The sequence below is a fragment of the Nylanderia fulva genome, unplaced genomic scaffold (assembly GCF_048542155.1).
Source record: "Nylanderia fulva isolate GAGA-0341 unplaced genomic scaffold, ASM4854215v1 Scaffold653, whole genome shotgun sequence".
Classification (NCBI taxonomy): Eukaryota; Metazoa; Arthropoda; class Insecta; order Hymenoptera; family Formicidae; genus Nylanderia; species Nylanderia fulva.
This window is the reverse complement of record NW_028190757.1, coordinates 36,683-56,969: the sequence shown is the minus strand read 5'-3', so window position 1 is coordinate 56,969 and position 20,287 is coordinate 36,683. Positions and strand designations below refer to the sequence as shown.

General features: G+C 39.5%; 2 protein-coding genes across 2 annotated transcripts; one reads left to right on the top strand and one right to left on the bottom strand.

Annotated features, from left to right (window-relative positions):
• Positions 1–2,078: 2,078 nt before the first annotated feature.
• LOC114930870 (uncharacterized) lies at positions 2,079–7,394 on the bottom strand. The gene has a single exon (XM_085488221.1). The coding sequence runs from the start codon at positions 7,392–7,394 to the stop codon at positions 2,079–2,081; it is 5,316 nt and encodes a 1,771-aa protein (XP_085344347.1).
• A 10,895-nt stretch (positions 7,395–18,289) lies between these two features.
• LOC114930861 (uncharacterized) lies at positions 18,290–19,824 on the top strand. The gene is given in 3 exon segments (XM_029302714.2): positions 18,290–18,672; positions 18,675–19,092; positions 19,134–19,824. Coding segments are annotated over 3 exon segments (1,449 nt in total). The 5' UTR covers positions 18,290–18,332.
• Positions 19,825–20,287: the final 463 nt, after the last annotated feature.

Sequence of the window (20,287 nt, the reverse complement as noted above, 5' to 3'; positions counted from 1 at the left end):
TTTCTTGAGAGTAAAGCCGAGTTCACATAATAAAGCGGGTTTCATACCTAATTACTACTTTACAAACGATATCTATATATTTTAGGTATTATTCTTTAGAATATGTCTATTCTTTTTGCGATTTAAATAAAACGTATTACTTCGTAAATTTTTGTTATGGATTAAAATAATCATGATAGACAAGTAAAATTTATCAATTTACATTTGTTGCGAACGCGCGGCTTGAACCGTGGTCCGACGCGAAGCTGCGGCGAACGAGCATGCTCGGCCTTTTTAGGGCCGCGTCTCGCGCGCCGCCTCTCAAATCCTTCACCCGTTTTTTTTTTTTTTATTGGAAAGAAATCATAGGAATCTCATGAGAGATGTGATGGATGGACAATAGGATAATTGTTGAGTGGACTGTATCTTAATAGGGTGATCGCGCACCCATGTGTGCGCTGAGATTGATGATTTACGTAAGAAGCCGAATTGAAAAGAAGTCTTGAAGTTGATGAACAAAAACAGATCAATTTATTATTTCACATGTCAGAAAGTCACCTGGACTTGACACAAACAAATCAAAGAAAAAAAGAACAAAAACTCGATATGAGAATCGAAAGCGTTTGCTGTACACGTTTCGAAGCTCGCGATCACAAAAGAAAAAACTGTTTGTTCGATATCGACACCAATGTTTTTTGTCGCAAGAGAAAACAATGTCTTATTTGAAAGTCACGATCGCGAATCGTACAACAACAAATTTGTCCTCTTGTGGACGACCGTTATAATTTATCGAACACGCGCACATATGATTTGACGCGACTTAATAATTGTCTTCAATTATGTGACATTCAATCCTCCAGCAGGATCCGAATATTCGTAATGTTCGATCACGTGCATTTATATGCAATTAACTATCACACAGAATCCTCCAGAAGGATTCGAATATTCGCAGGAGTCGATCACGTGTACGCAGCGTGCACAATACGACGGCGAGTTCGTCGCGACGGCGTACTACGACAATTGTGAGAGAGAGCGCGGGAGAGAGAGAGGAGAACGAGCGAGAGAGAGAATGCACGACATGCATTCACCGATACGCGAATATCGCAGTGAATCCTCCAGCAGGATCCGAATACTCGTAATGTTCGATCACGTGCACGTAGCATGCACGAGACAATGGCGAATTCGTCGCGAGAACGTGTATGTTGCGTCGCGAACGAGATCCGATTACCCGTTAACTCTTCACTCTCGATATGTCACACAATACCGCGCAAATCTGTTCGTATTTGTCGCGATAATACATTCACGCACTTATTACACCGTAACGCGAATTCTTTGGTCTGACTTGCGACCAACGCCGGCTCTCTCTCCGCGACGACTGTCCCCGACGGAATGCTACCCTCATCGATCACGCTATCGACCGCCTGATCGCGAGGGGTACACGCGGAACGCGCTAATTGGCCGAAAATTTGCTTCCGCGGCGCTTCCCGCGGTGCGTGCCGCGAGGTGCTGCCGTGTTAGGCCCGCGGCAATTGCTTTCACTTAAATTCTCGACTGATCCGTGAATTTTCGTTCGATCGAGCGCGGCAAATTTTTCTCAATCCTAAACATACCGCCCGCTTCGAAATTTGAATTTCGAAACTACTCGATCTCGCGGTATACCTTACACAAGGATGCATCGTTCACTCCCATGTGAGTGAGGTTTGCTAAATGAAAACTAATTGCGTGTGATTGTTCGTCACGATTGATCCCATGCAATATATAAGATACTGAGATGTAACTTCTGATTACGCTCAGATCGCACTAAAGTGAAATTGTAGACCTGAAACGGCTGACAATATTGACTTAAAGTTGACTTCTAAAGATCACTGTTGTTATCGCGGACGGATTTTAACATTTAACGCAGATCGCGTAAACAACAGTATCCGCTGTTCGTACTAATTCGCACGACCTTAAACTTAGGATTGCAAGCGCCGCCCGCCTTGGCGACTTTACTTGCACGCTTTGACTTAACTAATGAACATAAACTTGACTTACTTGCTACATAAATTATAACGTAATTAGAATTAGAATCGTATAATTAACTTACACTAGAATTATCGCTAATTGCTTGACACTCGAGGTTGATCCTCGATGGAATCGTCAGAATCAACGTCGATTGGAAGCACACATAACTTACAATACTTACATAACTTGTTAGTTATGGGACGCTTATATTCCGAGTTCGCTGTTTTGACGGAAACTACTCGAATTAATCCGTCAGAGCCTGGTTGACAGTGGATTACGCGTCCGAGTTCCCATTTGCAAGGAGGAAGAAGAGGATTTTGAGTCAGAACCATGGAACCGATATGGATAAGTGACTTTGCCTTTCGCCACTTAGTTCGCTGTTGAAGCGTGTTAATATAGTCGGCGTGCCAATGCTTCCAAAAACGCTCCGTGATCTGTCGCAACAACTGCCACCGTGACAGTCTGTTTTCATTGATTTGCAGAACAGAAGGTTCTGGATTGATTGTGATTGCCGATCCAATCAAAAAGTGACCCGGAGTGAGCACTTCAAAATCGTCAATCGAATCAGTCAATGGGCACAGGGGCCTTGAATTTAAGCATGCTTCAACTTTACAAAGCACGGTAGTAAGTTCCTCGAAAGTGAGGGTGTGATTTCCTAATATCCTACGAAGGTGGTATTTAACGCTTTTGACCCCTGCCTCCCACAATCCACCGAAGTGTGGAGCATGGGGAGGGATAAAACTCCATGTGATGTTATCTGACACGATAAAGTTGAGAAAGTTAACATCGCTTTGAGCGTCTCGATACGCTTGCGACAACTCCTTGTCTGCTCCTGCGAACGTAGTACCATTGTCCGAGTACATGACCTCTGGTAATCCACGTCGCGCACAAAATCTTTGAAAAGCGTTAAGAAAGGCAGCAGTCGAGTAATCACTAACCAGTTCGAGATGAATAGCGCGTGTGGCTAAACAAATAAAGAGTGCTATGTAGGCCTTTCGCGAGGTAATTCCTCGGCCGGCTGAAGCACGTGTAAAGACTGGTCCGGCATAGTCGACACCGCTATGTAGAAACGCTCGAGAGGGCGCCGAAACACGACTTGTAGGTAGCTGGCCCATCAGCTGACTAGCTACTTGAGCCTTTTCTCTTGTACACGGAACACATTTATAAATAACCGACTTTACTAGACTTCTTGCTCTCAAAATCCAAAACTCTTGTCTAAGTTTTGAAAGAGTGGATTGAAGACCGGCATGGAGAGATACAACATGCGTATAACGGATGATCATGGTAGTGATCGTATGGTTGGCTAATAAGATTGGATGCTTGGACTGGAAAGATAATGACGAGTGTTCTAATCGCCCCCCAACGCGAATTAGACCGTCAGAATCCAGGAACGGATTTAATGAGAGAATTGGACTGTGAGTAGGCAACGGTTTGTTTGACTTTAAATTATGGAGCTCGTTTTCGAATAGTTCTAACTGAATGAAGTTCAGCCAGAAGTTTCGTGCTTCGTTGAATTCAACTGTAGTAAGAGCGTGATATTGAGACTTGTTGTTCGATCCTATTGTGTGTTTCTTTCTACACTTCCTTATGAAACGGTAAATGTAGGCGGTAATACGTATTAATTTTGGCCACCATGAATATCGAGTAGTGAGATTCCACGGTTCATTAGCGTTCACTTGATGCACTTGACACGGTTTTTCTTCTAACTGTGTTTCGTCTATCGGCGTTATTGTGAATGTGGGCCAATCATCCTGTTTAAGACTCAACCATGAAGGTCCGCGCCACCAAATGTCGAAGGCGCTTAATTCTGTGCCGAGTAAACCGCGAGATGCACAGTCAGCGGGATTTTCATGTGTACTGACATGATGCCAAATGCCATCAGCTACTCGTGTTTGAATCTCTGTTACGCGATGCGAGACGAAAGTTTTCCAATGAGATGGGTGCTTGTTTAACCAAGCAAGCACAATACTCGAATCTGTCCAACAATGGACTGGCATTTTCGTGAAATGAAGAGATTTTCTGATGAATTCAATTAGGCGCGCTAATAAGACCGCAGCTGACAATTCTAATCGAGGAATTGTCAGCGGTTTGATAGGCGCGACTTTGGATCGCCCAGCGAGGAGCGAAACAGTTGTATGACCGGATAATGTTGTGACTCTCAAAGAAACTACTGCGGCGTAAGCTACTTGGGAAGCATCCGCGAAACCGTGTAACTCGATGCTCTTGGTATCTGAATCGCATCCAATCCAGCGACTAAGTTTTATGCTTTTGATGTAAGGAAGTGATTTATAAATCACGCTCCATTGTAAAAGGAGATCTTCTGAGAGATTGTCGTCCCAGCCTACTTTGTGTCGCCATAATTTCTGCATAAAAACTTTCGCTTTGAGAACCACGGGTGTGACCCATCCAAGTGGATCGAATATTCTGGCTATGGTAGAGAGAATCGTTCGTTTTGTAGAAGGGAGAGTCTGTGGTAATTCAATTTGAAACTGGAAACAATCGTGCGTCGGATTCCAAAAAATACCGAGAACCTTCAGATTGTTGTCAGTCTCGAATAATTTAAGCTGTGCGAGCCCGTGATGATCCGATGAAATATCTGAGAGCAACTCCGGTTTGTTACTCGCCCATTTGCGAAGATCGAATCCACCGCGTTTCAACAATTTGCAAACTTGATCTCGAGTCTGTTTAAGGAGAGGCATATCTTCGGCCCCAAACAGCACGTCGTCCACATAGACGTTCTCGCTTAAAACCGCAGATACTAGTGGAAACGAGCTTCCTTCATCATCGTTTAACTGATTAATGACTCGAAGAGCTAAAAACGGTGCGGAAGCCGTACCGTATGTTACCGTAAGGAGTTGATGTTCTTGAATATTCGAATTTTCATCTATCCATAGGATGCGTTGATAATCTCTATCTCGCGAGTCGACCAATATTTGTCTATACATTTTCGCTATGTCTGCGGAGTAAACGTATTTGTGCTGTCGCCAACGTAATAAAACCGATTGCAGATCTAACTGTAGTTTAGGCCCAGTAAACATGTGAGAATTGAGCGAGGTACCGTTAGAGGTTGTGCATGAGGCGTCAAATACGACTCTCAACCGAGTTGTCGAACTAGTCTCTCGAATGACCGGATGATGAGGGATGTACACGATTTGTGAATTTACTGAATCCACCGGTGCGATTACTTTCATATGATTCAACTGTGCGTATTCGCTCATGAATTCAGCATACTCCTGCTTAATCGCAGGTTGATTATTAATTCTCCGAAGTAACGACGAAAGCCGACGCGCGGCTATTTCGCGAGATTCACCGATTTCGATGGGTGGGCCGTTTCGAAACGGCAGACGCACGATATATCTCCCATCCGATGTTCTCGAATGCGTTTGTTTGAAATGTTTTTCGCATTGTTCGTCATCTGGGGACATTTCAATTGATTGAGGTGTTTCTTCTGCCTCCCAGAATTTAGACAATTGATTTTCGAGAGAACAACAATGAGCGACAACACTGTAACGTTGATTTAACTGAGCTGATTGCACGACGCGACTCGCATCCTCAACAGGCGGAATTACGAGAGTTGAAGTTACCACATGAGAGGGTTGTGTCACGTGATTCGGGATAGAGGTTGTTCCGGATAGGATCCATCCGAAATGCGATTCAATTGCACCTGGTTGACCGAGCGGTCCGTTACGTACGTGAACGAGTACGTGATTATATAAATCGGATCCTATTATGAGATCAATCGGTGTTGATCCGGTAGGATCATCGTCAGCCAATTCCAGATTGGAAATATGTTTCCAATCTTGCGATTGCGAAGCGTTTCTGGGAGCATACCTCGTTAATGCCTTCATAATATAGGCAACCGTTGTAAACCTTGGTTTCGATTTTTTGCGAGGAGTGATGTGAATCAGAGCCGCAGATCGGCATGTACCGGTGTCAGCGCAGCTTATTCCCGACGTTGAAGTAAGCGTTCGTATACGCTTGAGACGTAATATTTGAGCAACGCGCTCCGTCACAAACGTGAGCTCTGATCCACCGTCAATCAAGGCTCTGACAACCAATGAGCGTCCAGAAGGCGCCTGCAAATTCACCTTTGCAGTAGATAAGACAACAGGAGTCGGCGCAGTTGTCATTGTAACTGATGAGAGTGCCGTAACGTTAGGCACGTTGTCGATGACGTCATTCGCGTTTGACGTATTGTTCGCATTTGTAACTTGTTGCAATGAGTCCGAATCGAGATGAATCATAGAATGATGTCGTTTATTACATGTTCGACATGTGAAATTACTTTGACAATTGATCGACATGTGTTTATCACTCAAACAATTAAAACATCGTCGAAATTTCTTAACCAATTCGCGTCGCTGAATCGGACTCTTTGCTACAAATTGCGGACATTTTGAGAGAATGTGCGATTGCTTGCACATTGAACACACTGTATTAGATGACGCAGTCGCTGTTGCGCTAGTCACTTTCGCATGTAACTTAGTCTTGTCGTTATCGCGAGGGTGAAGTTCCTCTAACGCGAGAGCACGCGACGAAATAAATTTTAATACTTCTTTGTATGTTGGCGGATTTTCGATATCGCTCGTTTTTAACTTCCACGCACGGCGCGTGGCGGGATCAAACTTCTGAGAGAGAAAATAAACTAACATGTCGCTGACTATATCGTCCGGCGAACGATTAAGACGTTGCAATGTTGAGATCGCTTGTTCGGCTTTATCGCGTAAGGCGTGAAGCTCGACAGCTGACTCACGAATCATTTTCGGAAGATTATACAAATTCGAAATGTGAGTCTCAATTAATCGGCGCTTATTTTCAAAACGCGCTGTTAATGCTTTCCACGCAATCGAGAAGTTATCCGCGGTGACTTTAATACCTGATATCGCATCGCGAGCTGAGCCTGTTAAACTTGACACTAAAAAATGCATGCGACTGAAGTTCGATAATTCGCGATTGTCTATAATAAGCGATTGAAACCGATCGCGAAAAGTCTCCCACTCCTCAATCTTACCGGTGAACGGCGGCAATTTGATGGGAGGAAGATGTTTGACCGATAATGACGCAGAGTCTGTATGCGCGAACGAAGCGTTGAAAGAGGTTTCACGACTTACGACTGGAACCAGCTCCTCCAAGCACTCGTTCATGTAGTCCATAGCTGCCTGATAGAGGTCCTCGTGGAAGGCGAAGGTCTCCTTTTTGAAGTAGTGAATTGAAACTTGCTTCTCGTCAGGAACAAGCTGCAGCAGTGTCGCGTGATTGCGTACACATTGTGTCCACGTGTCTTGTAAGCTCGTCATTCGCGAGCGAATTTTGGCGGCCGTCAGATTTGACCGACCGATCTTCTTAAAATTGTCGAGAGCTCGAGCAACTGAATAGCAAGCAGTTTGTTGATTTGCGAGAGCTTCTTCCATTTTGACACTGAATTTAATCAACTGAGGTTTCAACGACACTGAATTTAATCAAATTAGTCTTTTACGAACCGAGCTGTCACTCTCTTTGAATGCACTGATAGCGTTTGATGATGTCCGATTTTGAATGTACTTGCAATGTCACTGTGTTTTTTACTTGAGTTTTTCACTTTTCAATTCGTCACCAATCTCAACTCCGGCTCGAAGGACCAAATGTTGCGAACGCGCGGCTTGAACCGTGGTCCGACGCGAAGCTGCGGCGAACGAGCATGCTCGGCCTTTTTAGGGCCGCGTCTCGCGCGCCGCCTCTCAAATCCTTCACCCGTTTTTTTTTTTTTTTTATTGGAAAGAAATCATAGGAATCTCATGAGAGATGTGATGGATGGACAATAGGATAATTGTTGAGTGGACTGTATCTTAATAGGGTGATCGCGCACCCATGTGTGCGCTGAGATTGATGATTTACGTAGGAAGCCGAATTGAAAAGAAGTCTTGAAGTTGATGAACAAAAACAGATCAATTTATTATTTCACATGTCAGAAAGTCACCTGGACTTGACACAAACAAATCAAAGAAAAAAAGAACAAAAACTCGATATGAGAATCGAAAGCGTTTGCTGTACACGTTTCGAAGCTCGCGATTACAAAAGAAAAAACTGTTTGTTCGATATCGACACCAATGTTTTTTGTCGCAAGAGAAAACAATGTCTTATTTGAAAGTCACGATCGCGAATCGTACAACAACAAATTTGTCCTCTTGTGGACGACCGTTATAATTTATCGAACACGCGCACATATGATTTGACGCGACTTAATAATTGTCTTCAATTATGTGACATTCAATCCTCCAGCAGGATCCGAATATTCGTAATGTTCGATCACGTGCATTTATATGCAATTAACTATCACACAGAATCCTCCAGAAGGATTCGAATATTCGCAGGAGTCGATCACGTGTACGCAGCGTGCACAATACGACGGCGAGTTCGTCGCGACGGCGTACTACGACAATTGTGAGAGAGAGCGCGGGAGAGAGAGAGAGAGAGAGAGAGAGAGAACGAGCGAGAGAGAGAATGCACGACATGCATTCACCGATACGCGAATATCGCAGTGAATCCTCCAGCAGGATCCGAATACTCGTAATGTTCGATCACGTGCACGTAGCATGCACGAGACAATGGCGAATTCGTCGCGAGAACGTGTATGTTGCGTCGCGAACGAGATCCGATTACCCGTTAACTCTTCACTCTCGATATGTCACACAATACCGCGCAAATCTGTTCGTATTTGTCGCGATAATACATTCACGCACTTATTACACCGTAACGCGAATTCTTTGGTCTGACTTGCGACCAACGCCGGCTCTCTCTCCGCGACGACTGTCCCCGACGGAATGCTACCCTCATCGATCACGCTATCGACCGCCTGATCGCGAGGGGTACACGCGGAACGCGCTAATTGGCCGAAAATTTGCTTCCGCGGCGCTTCCCGCGGTGCGTGCCGCGAGGTGCTGCCGTGTTAGGCCCGCGGCAATTGCTTTCACTTAAATTCTCGACTGATCCGTGAATTTTCGTTCGATCGAGCGCGGCAAATTTTTCTCAATCCTAAACAACATTTATATTTTATAGTTATATGTAAATTGATAGATAACTCGCGTCAGGAACGGATTTCTAATTTTTCCTAATATTTATATCTATCATTTGGAAATCGCGATGGAGGGTTAAAACTTATCAATTTACATTTACATTCCATAGTTATATGTAAATTGATAGATAACTCGCGTCAGGAACGGATTTCTAATTTTTCCTAATATTTATATCTATCATTTGGAAATCGCGATAGAGGGTTAAAACTTATCAATTTACATTTACATTCCATAGTTATATGTAAATTGATAGATAACTCGCGTCAGGAACGAATTTCTAATTTTTCTAATATTTTATATCTATCATTTAAAAATTGTGATGGACAAATAAAACTTATCAATTTACATTCACATTTCATAGTTATATGCAAATTGATAGATAACTCGCGTCAAGAACGGATTTCTAAATTTTCCTAATATTTATATCTATCATTTGGAAATCGCGATGGAGGGTTAAAACTTATCAATTTACATTTATATTCCATAGTTTCATGTAAATTGATGGAAAACTCATATGGAGAATAACGCATTAATTTTGTGTTATTATACCGTGCCTGCGGCTACATATGATTTATCGGTTATTCGCCAACTGTCCCTGACTAAGTTTAACACTCAATTTACATACATCTCTTGTAGCTAGATGTAAATTGGTGCTTATTATAGAAAAAATCATAATCAAGATAAAATACCTATATATTCATGGTTGAACTATGATATCCTTATTTGGTAGTACCTTCGAACGTACGACGGATATAATGTTATATTGCATATGAATTTTTTAGTCTCCTAATTTATGAATGAGAGTTTTAAGGTTAATAATATATTTGCTATAGGCGTGCTTATTCTCTAACTTGTATGTTTCCTAACGAATGATCCGGAGCGGAGCACCCTTGTTAATTATGCTTTTTATGATGAAAATATTATTTAAGGGGGGGGGTATATGCTATTTAAAATATTTTTTGGGCATTTTTTTTTAATTTTTTTAAATGAATGCGCAACATCTCAAGAATATTCAGTCAAAATTTCAAGTCGATCGGAGCAAAAGTAAAGAAGTTATGAACGTTTAAAGGACCGTTGCTCCGAGCCGTATTTCTCTACCTCCTTGACCGGTGTGCGGCGCGCTGTCGTGGCACGCTATCAGGAGACGCGGTAGTGTCTCCGGCCATGTTCAAACCCTAAAAGACTTTAAAAGACACTACAAGTCTCCTTATCCTGCACCATCAAAGTCCATTTTTTGGGGGTGTAGAACTACTAAAATATAAAAAATTTTGAATTGCACGTAACATAACCTGAAAGGCGGCATCGCCACGAGTAATTTGAGCCAAGAAAAAATAAAATCGGTCAAGCCGTTTCGGAGATACAAGCGGTCAAAAAGTGACGTTTTTCATGAAAAATTAAGAAACGTCGTCTTCTTCTTCTTCTTCTTCTTCTTCTTCTTCTCTGTCCGCGTATAAATCTCTTCTCACCTTTCACTCACACCTCCCTCAACTCCCACCCACCCCTTTCCCTCCCACATCCGCCCCACCCACCCCACCCCCACCCCCACCCCACCCCACCCCCACCCCTCTTTCGCCTTTTTCACCCTCTTTTATTCCCTCTCACCCTCTTCGTCCTCTTTCACCCTCTTTCACCCTCTTTCGCCTCTTTCACCCTCTTTCTGTCCTCTCTCACCCTCTTTCATTCCCCTCTCACCCTCTTTCACCCTCTTTCATTCCCTCTCACCCCCTTTCGTCCTCTTTCACTCTCTTTCGTCCTCTTTCACCCTCTATCGTCCTTTTTCACCCTCTCTCGTCCTCTTTCACCCTCTTTCGTCCTACCTCACCCTCTTTCGTCCTCTTTCACCCTCTTTCGCCCTCTTTCGTCCTCTTTCGCCCTCTTTCACCCTTTTTTGTCTTTTTCATCATCTTTCGCCTCTTTCACCCTCTTTCGTCCTCTCTCACCCTCTTTCATTCTCTCTCACCCTCTTTCACCCTCTTTCATTCCCTCTCACCCCCTTTCGTCCTCTTTCACCCTCTTTCGTCCTCTTTCACCCTCTTTCATTCCCTCTCACCCTCTTTCATTCCCTCTCACCCTCTTTCGTCCTCTTTCACCCTCTTTCGTCCTCTTTCACTCTCTTTCGTCCTCTCTCACCCTCTTTCATTCTTTCTCACCCTCTTTTACCCTCTTTCGTCCTCTTTCACCTTTTTTCACTCTCTTTCGTCCTCTCTCACCCTCTTTCATTCTTTCTCACCCTCTTTTGCCCTCTCTCATCTTCTTTCGACCTCTTTCACACTCTTTTGTCCTTTCTCACCCTCTTTCGTCCTCTTTCACCCTCTTTCGTTCTCTTTCACCCTCTTTCGACCTCTTTCGTCCTCTTTCACCCTCTTTCGTCCTCTCTCACCCTCTCTCACCTCTTTCACCCTCGTACGTCCTTTCTCACCCTCTTTCGTTCTCTTTCACCCTCTTTCGCCTATCTCGTCTTCTCTTACCCTCAGTCGTCCTCGCTCACCCTATCTTCAAAAAATCATAAAAATGAAAAGGTCAAGCCTTGTTCAAAAGAAGGTCCTCAAAAATTTAAACCTAGTCTGTACAATAAAAAATAATTACTCGTAATTCCAGAGTTCCAATTTGTTAATATCGAATAATGTATTTGTTTCAAGTAATGGCAGTAGAGTCAAATACATACCTACGTATATGCAGTTTTTGCTGTTAATTGTACTTGAACGAAAAAAATAATTAAATGTTTTAAATATAGCACATTTTAAATCAAGAAACTTATATAATCGAACACTGTTTAGGAAAAGGTAGAACATTTCATTTGCCTCTGCCTTTACAAGAAACATTGGATAAGGTATGTCCTCCGGAAGATCCTATAAATTTGAATCACGAGTTGCACATTCTCGTTCGAGGTATACCCAAGAAATCTAAAGTGGTTTGGGAAAATTTAGTAGATATTAATAAAATGTATAAGGCTTTACAATGGTTGAAAGAAAATAATCCTCATTACTCAAAAATTCGTCTTCCAGCGTCATCTGATGATCTATTAAAGGATAAGTTGCAGGAAACAGAATATAGGATTGTCGATGAGGAAAGCAACAATGACGAAATAAATGAGGTGGTTGAGGAATTACCAGCATTCAATTTGTACAATGTACAGCAAAACAAAAATAATGATGATCAAACCGTTTTAAAACGTACGGCTTTTCTCACACAAATCACTGAACATTCGGATATTAACGATCAGTATACAATATACCCAATACACGCGAAAAGAATCGATAACGAATCTGCATTGAAGCTTTATCAAATGGTGAAAATTGAAGATTTTCCAATGGATAATTGTTATAAATATCTGGATGTCATGTGTTTCCCTGATTTATATCCTGATGGTGTCAATGGACAACGAGAAGATAGAAACTTTGCATTGCCGGAATATTTATTTATTAGAACACGATTGATGTCGAAACATAGTAAATTCAGGTTGAATCTGCAGTATCTGTTCTTCCTTCTCAATGATGCTAACTACCGACAGTTGAAAAGTGGTATCTATTATACGATGATGGTTACTAACCCACGAGAGAGATACACTGCTGGTAGATACTTGAACGAATTGAAAGGTTACGAATTAGAATCGAATTTAATGAGTATTTTCGCAAAATTGAGAAATACGGATCAATTTTGGCGACAACCGTCCAATAATGTAAAATGCATGACTTTGCATTACGGTCCAGCGACGTGGTTTTTGATTTTGAGTCCTAGTGAATGGAAATGGTCCGATTTGGGTGAATATTTACGAGATATGAATCCCGATAAAGAGAAGTTAGGCATCAACGAAGTAATCGCATACGATCCTGTGAGTACTTCTACATTCATGTGCATAAAATTCAAAGCCATGATTGATTTTATTTGTTCGTCCGATAATCCTATAGGAAAGGTTATTCATTACTTCTGGCGACTGGAATATCAACGTAGAAGTATCCAGCACATGCATTGTATAATTTGGATAAAAGATGCTCCAGTATTAGGAAAATCGCCGGATGAAGAAGTTGCTACGTTTATTCAAAAGTACGTAACGTGTGAAATTCCAGATGAAAATGTTTCGCCAACGTTGTACGATACGGTAATAAGTGATCAGAATCATAAACATAACTCGTATTGCATGCGTACGAAAAAAACGGAAACTAATATATACAGAAAGTGTCGGTTCGATTTTCCTCGGCCAGTTACTGAGAATTTCGTTTTAAGAGACGTTATCACTTCGATAGTCGGTAGAAAAAATTTACGCAGTAAGAGCAGATTGTACGATCTTCCTCGCAAGGAGTCGGAAAGGTTTATAAATGATTATAATCCGTCTATCAAATTAGCCTGGAAGGGAAATATGGACATACAATTTATTAGAGAAAAATCAGAGTTTTTAAACTCATATTTAACAAAATACACGACAAAGTCGGAAAAATGCAATACAGACTTTGAAGTGATAGATTCGAATAAGTCCTTGGCATCGAAACTGTGGAATTTTGCAATGCGTTCATTAAATAACAGAGAATGCGGTGCTTTAGAAGCTGCGGATACACTATTAGGGAATCCCTTGTACGGTACGGATAATGATACCATGGTCAAATGGATCGATGTTAATGAGGTGAGAAATAGAAAAGTTAAAACATTTAATGAAATTTAAGCTCTTGATGAAAATTCTACAAATATTTACTGTTCGTCACTCATCGATGATTACTATCCAAATAGACCTCAGGAATTAGAATCATTGAATTTGTACGATTTTGCCAGATTCTGGGAAATTACGAAACAGATGTCAAATAATGACGAAGTCAAGTGTTACAAACTGGCATCGGGTTTATTTTTAAAAAAACGAAAAAAGGGTTATTTAATTAACCATTATCGATTTAATATAAAAACTGAGCCCGAAAAATACTTTTACTCGCTGCTTCTTCTGTTCAAACCATGGAGAGATTTGAGTAAACTCAAAGGTACATTCGAGACTTACACGGATGCCTTTAAGAATTCAGAGTCTGTTTTAACGAAAGTAATGAAATATCACGAAAGGCTCGAAGAAATACAGAAAGCTTTTGAGAACGTTGCTGAATTAATCGAGAAAGCGCGAAAATGATCTGAAAACAGCAGACAGAGACAAATCCGATGACGATGAACTGGATTGTAATCCGATAGAAGTTGACGACGCGATGAAAGATCTGGAAGATTTTGGTAAGATTGACGACCCGATTGATTTATCGCAAATGATGTCGCAATTGAACAAAGACCAGAAAAGAGTCTTTGATGGAGTATGCCAAGTTTTACAAGATAAGAATCAGATTCTGCGACTGTACGTAAGTGGCGAGGGTGGTACAGGGAAAAGTTTTCTAATTGAAACGATTAAACATTGGATCAGAATAAATTTGGATAAAACGACTGCCATATCTGCTCCCACGGGTATCGCAGCATTCAATATCGATGGCTTGACAATCCATAGAATGTTTCAACTACCGGTTAGTCATGAATCTACACCAAAATATACGCAATTGTCAGACATGGTCTTGAAAACTTTGAGAGACAAATTAAAGAATGTCGAATTATTTATAATCGAAGGAATTACATGTAACAATGCAATGATGGATTTAGGAACGACTGTATTCAGTGATGGTCAAGCCTATGTAGGTTTGTCACGAGTAAGTAAATTGGAAGGCCTACATTTGATAAATTTCAATCCAGCATCAGTTAAAGCAAACTCGAGAGCCATTGTAGAATATAATCGACTGAGATCTATATTCAAATCTGAACTGCCACAAATCAATCCGTCCGAGAAATAGGTTGTGAAAATGTACGATCGTCGATGGGCTATCCCTAATATCATTGATGATGTGCAGAATTATGATTGTGAGGAACCAGAAAGTATAGTTACGTGGAAAATATATGGCCTTTGCAATAACGATGCTGTTTCGTGTTACGCTAATGTAATATTACAATGTGCGTTTCATTGCGTACGTATTAGGCAACAAATACTGAAAAATAAAGCATCGAATGCATTGACTGATGCTATCTGCGCGTATGGTGAACGTAAATATTGCAACATTCAAGCGGTTAGAAGATCTGTCGGAAAACGCTTCGAAGAACGAACACAACAAGATGTTTCGGAATTTTTTACGGCTCTAATGTCGACGTATTCCGACATCAATGATGTATTAAAACTCGAATTAAAGCACGTAACATGTTGCTCGAATGTCAAATGTAATTACAATGTAACTAAGCTGGAAAGCAGTAGTTTGTTAATATTACCTATACATTCGACATTAAAAAGGAAAAAAGGTGTCACTCTACAAAGTTTGATTAATGTAGAATTTTCTAAATGGGAAACGATAAACGGCAATTGTAACGAATGTAAGGGCACCGTGTTGAAAAAGAAAACCGTAATCGAATCAACTTTATTCGTCGTAGTAATACAGCTCAATTTATATACTTTTGTAAACGGTGCTTCTAAAAAAATTATCAACAATTGGATTAACGCCGTGCCTACGAGTAATATCACGATTAATAAAAAAAAGTACAAGCTAATAAGCGCTATATTTCACGAAGGTGAAGAAATAAATCGTGGTCACTACATGTGTATGTTGATAGCTGACACAAAATCGGAATGGTATTACTCTAATGATATGGAAGTGTTCTAGAAAAAAGTGGCCCAAAGGAGCACAAGGGGCATACATATTGTTCTTAGAACAGATTAAATAATGGCGCTGTATATAGGCTGCCGTAAACGCTACATTAAAACATCAACTGTTCTAGCGCTGTATAAAAGTTGCCGTAAGCGCCAAAATAAAATATCGGCTGCTCTGGCGCTTTATAAAAGCTGCTGTAAGCGCTGCATTAAAACGAGTGCAATAAGTTTCTAATTTGACCTAGGCTTCATGACATTTCAAAAAGTATCATCAAGAAAAAAATTATCAGACAGAAATATGTATGTCGTGTTAAAATCGGAGAGACGAAGAAAAATATATGGTTGCGTTCTCACGAGAATGGGCGATGGAGGGGCCCATTCTTTATTTTCAATATTCATACAAGAATATAAATTCATTCTGTTGCAATTGAAATAAATGTGCAATGTATCGTTAAAAGTTATTACAATTATACAAACATTTACATATATGATTAAATAAAATATATATGTATACTATAATATAATTATATATTTTATATATGTACATATATACCATATATTTCAATTATTTTGAACTGTATTGCATAAATTGTTACTTATACAAAGTTATGTGATAAAAATCGAAAATACATATATTTGTAATACTTGAATTACTAAAAAGCTGCTCTATATATCTGTACTTTAAAAAGTAAGTGATATCCTAAAAAAATCATAAAAATGAAAAGGTCAGGCCATGTTCAAAAGAAGGTACTCAAAAATTTAAACGATCTAATAATAAATTATCACGAAAAGTAACTGATATGTTATTCAAGGTGCCAGTTCAAAGTGAACATACGTAAAGTGTATATTATCTAAATTTAGTAATAATATATTACCATGAAAAGTAACTGTGATATTTTATTCAAGGTGCAAGTTCACATTGAATATACATACATATAAGTAAAACTGATTACAATTTGATTCTAGAAAATAAGTGCGATATGTTATTCTTAGTGCACAAAATATAATAGTCGTTTATAGAGATTTGATTTGAAATTCATACTAGCCCGTACAATGAAAAATAATTGCTCGTAATTCCAGAGTACCAATTTGTTAATGACTCAGAAAAATAACATGGCGGCCTGCTCTCAAAAAACTTTCGATGGGTAGAATAAATAATTGAAATAAGAGTTGTGAAAATTGTATAAATTAAAAACCTCCAATCTTTCTTTAGTAAAACGGTAAGTAAAACGGTAGTAAACGGGTGTATATTAAGTAAAATTTATAAATGTACAGTTCTCAGGTCAACTACAATAAAGTTATACGCTTAAAAATTTATTGATTATTTGTCGTAATATACAATAAAAAATTACATATTAATTATTCAAGATACAAGTGAGAAATAAATATCATTAAAATATACAAAAAAAATTTATCAATTTGACTCTGAAAAGTAAGTGACATGGTTCTCAAAGTGCAAGGTTTCATTTGACTTACAATTTTCTTCAAAAACACAGAAGAAAAAGGTATTTGTATATAGTTTTGTATATTCACTTTGTTGTGTGTAGAGCTTTTAAAAATACGTTGAATCCTTATTCTAATCTAATCTTCTTCTAATGTAATACTTTTCGTATCTCAAATGTTGTAGTAATTATTCTGTAAGAGCTTTGACATTATTTCTAAATGGACATCGAGAAACATCATAGTTTTTTGAGAGCAGGCCGCCATGTTATTTTTCTGAGTCATTAACAAATTGGTACTCTGGAATTACGAGCAATTATTTTTCATTGTACGGGCTAGTATGAATTTCAAATCAAATCTCTATAAACGACTATTATATTTTGTGCACTAAGAATAACATATCGCACTTATTTTCTAGAATCAAATTGTAATCAGTTTTACTTATATGTATGTATATTCAATGTGAACTTGCACTTTGAATAAAATATCACAGTTACTTTTCATGGTAATATATTATTACTAAATTTAGATAATATACACTTTACGTATGTTCACTTTGAACTGGCACCTTGAATAACATATCAGTTACTTTTCGTGATAATTTATTATTAGATCGTTTAAATTTTTGAGTACCTTCTTTTGAACATGGCCTGACCTTTTCATTTTTATGATTTTTTTAGGATTGTATTCATTCGTAACCCCTAAATTCCTTTATTGCTGAAAGCGTCTTTTTAGGCAGCCTTGTGTGCATTGAAAACATGGTATATACATCAGTTGCTCGCTGTATGTCGTGTTGAACGGTAGAAAGTGAGTCGAAAAATTTGACTGTTATCGTTCGAGTTCGTTGAATTTTCGGGCATTTTGAACTGTGTTTGTGTTTGAACTGTTACTGAGTGTATTTATTATTATTAAAAATGCCTCGAAAAGTGACTAGAGATGATCGTAAATACGGTAAGAAGTATTTGAACCGAGTAAAAAAAATAATACCGCCACAAAAGCGTAAAAACGATGAAGTAACAGCTGGCAGCTCGTCGTCGAAAAAAATTAAAAATCGTCCCGCTATTGAAATAGAAGAAGATCTCCAAAAACATTATAGGATAGTAGATTTTGTTTTGGTTTTTTCAACAATCTCTACTATATCGAAATGTATAAAGTGTGATGGAGAAGTCAATTTCACATCATGCAAAAAAGAAGGACTCGGTTTTAATATCAAAATGACATGCAAAAGCTGTGCATCGCCTCATTATATTCCATCTTCTACAAGAATAGATTCTGGAAAATACGATGTCAATTTAAGATTCGCTTTTGCAATGCGAGTATTAGGCTTAGGCTTAGCCGGGTGCAATAAATTGTGTGGACTAATGGACTTGGCTAGTGCTTTTTTAACGAAAAGAGTATATAATAAGTATGTAGATGAAATGTGTGAATATACAACAAATGTTGCCAAGAAGTTTTTTGCATCGGCCGTAGAAGAAGAAAAAAAAGAAATGTGTAAAACGCATAATTTAGAAGAAACAACAGAAGTTACTGTATTAGGCGACGGCACATGGAAGAAAGAGGGTTTGTTTCGTTATTTGGCGTTGCTTCTCTCATTGGATTTCATACTGGCAAAGTATTTGACATTTTAGTAAAAAGCAGCTTCTGCCAACGATGTAAAACTTGGGAAAATAAATCCAGTACTGCTGAATATGAAGAGTGGCACAAAGAACATGTTAGTAGCGGAGAATGCAAAGCCAACCACGTCGGACCGTCTGGAAACATGGAGGTAGCAGCAATCGTAGAAATGTTCCAACGATCTTTGAAAACTCTTGGGGTGAAATATCGTAATTACATTGGAGATGGCGATTCGAAGACGTACAGCGGCGTTATTGACGCAAACCCTTATGGTGAAGATTTTGTAATAAATAAAAAGGAATGCGTAGGACATGTGCAGAAACGCATGGGAACGCGTCTGCGTGATCTGGTAAACAAGACAGTAGTTGTTACAACGACCAAAACCGGAAAAACCATAAAAAAAAAATCCTGTCTGGAAAAGAACAATTAACAGGCAAAATAATAGACAAATTAACTGTTTACTACGGATTGGCCATTCGACGCAATTCCGATTCAGTTCAGAAGATGAAAAATGATATATGGGCGACATACTACCACTACAGTTCAAACGACAAAAACCCACAGCACGAGAAATGCCCGAGCGGCAAGGATTCCTGGTGCGAGTGGCAAAAAGCTGCAGCTGCAGATGCTCTAAAATCATTCAAACACAGCTACGCAGCTCTTCCTTCTAAAGTTCTGGAAGCCATGAAGCCCATTTATGAGGACTTGAGCAAGGACGCACTGTTGCAGCGATGTCTTGGAGGTTTTACACAAAACAAAAGCCTCAATTAGCTAATATGGAAAATCTCTCCAAAGGCATACAGTGGAACCTCTACAACCGTACAAATTGCAGCTAATGTAGCTGCTTGTACTTTTAATGAAGGTTCTATTGCCCTGTTGGCCTTCATGAAAGAGATGCACATCGGTACAGGCCCTAGTTCTCACGAATGGGCGCGACAAGTTGACGATTTGCGAATTACTAGAGGAGACGAGAAAGCGGTCTACAACAGTAAAGAAGGGAGAGTTTCGCGGAGACAAACACAAAAAGATGCTCTAGATCTTCTGGATGAAAACGCCTTGCTGTATGGACCTGGTATCGATGATTCTGTGTGAGTATAAAAGAACTATCGACTTTTATTTCGAAATTTTTAGTGTGCAAAAGTTTAAAGCGTTTTTCTCAAACTTGCCATTTTCGAAGTTCGTAATCACGATAACTCAAAATCTACTCGATCAATTGTTCTGAAATTTGGCACACTGCTTCTTAACAACATTTACCAGGTATTTTTGGGAGCTTTTTTTGATTTGTTAAAAATTGTTAATTTTACAAAAACAAATAACTCGATTTTTTGCACCAAAAATCAGAATTTTGGCTTCAAAGTGCTACTAAAAATTAAAAAATAAAAAAAAAATTTCTCCCAGCGTTACCTCGAAAAACATCTCCTTTAACGAATCCATTTTTATTTTTTGGTTTCAGATAATTCTACTACGAGTTATAATGATCACCGCCAAACTACTTTTTAGAAGCGCCTCCGGAAATTCGTTGTCACTTGCGTATTTTTCGATATTTTTCGATGAA

Excerpts from the sequence above, each read along its gene's own strand:
- LOC114930870 (XM_085488221.1), bottom strand. The coding sequence starts at position 7,394 with ATGGAAGAAGCTCTCGCAAATCAACAAACTGCTTGCTATTCAGTTGCT.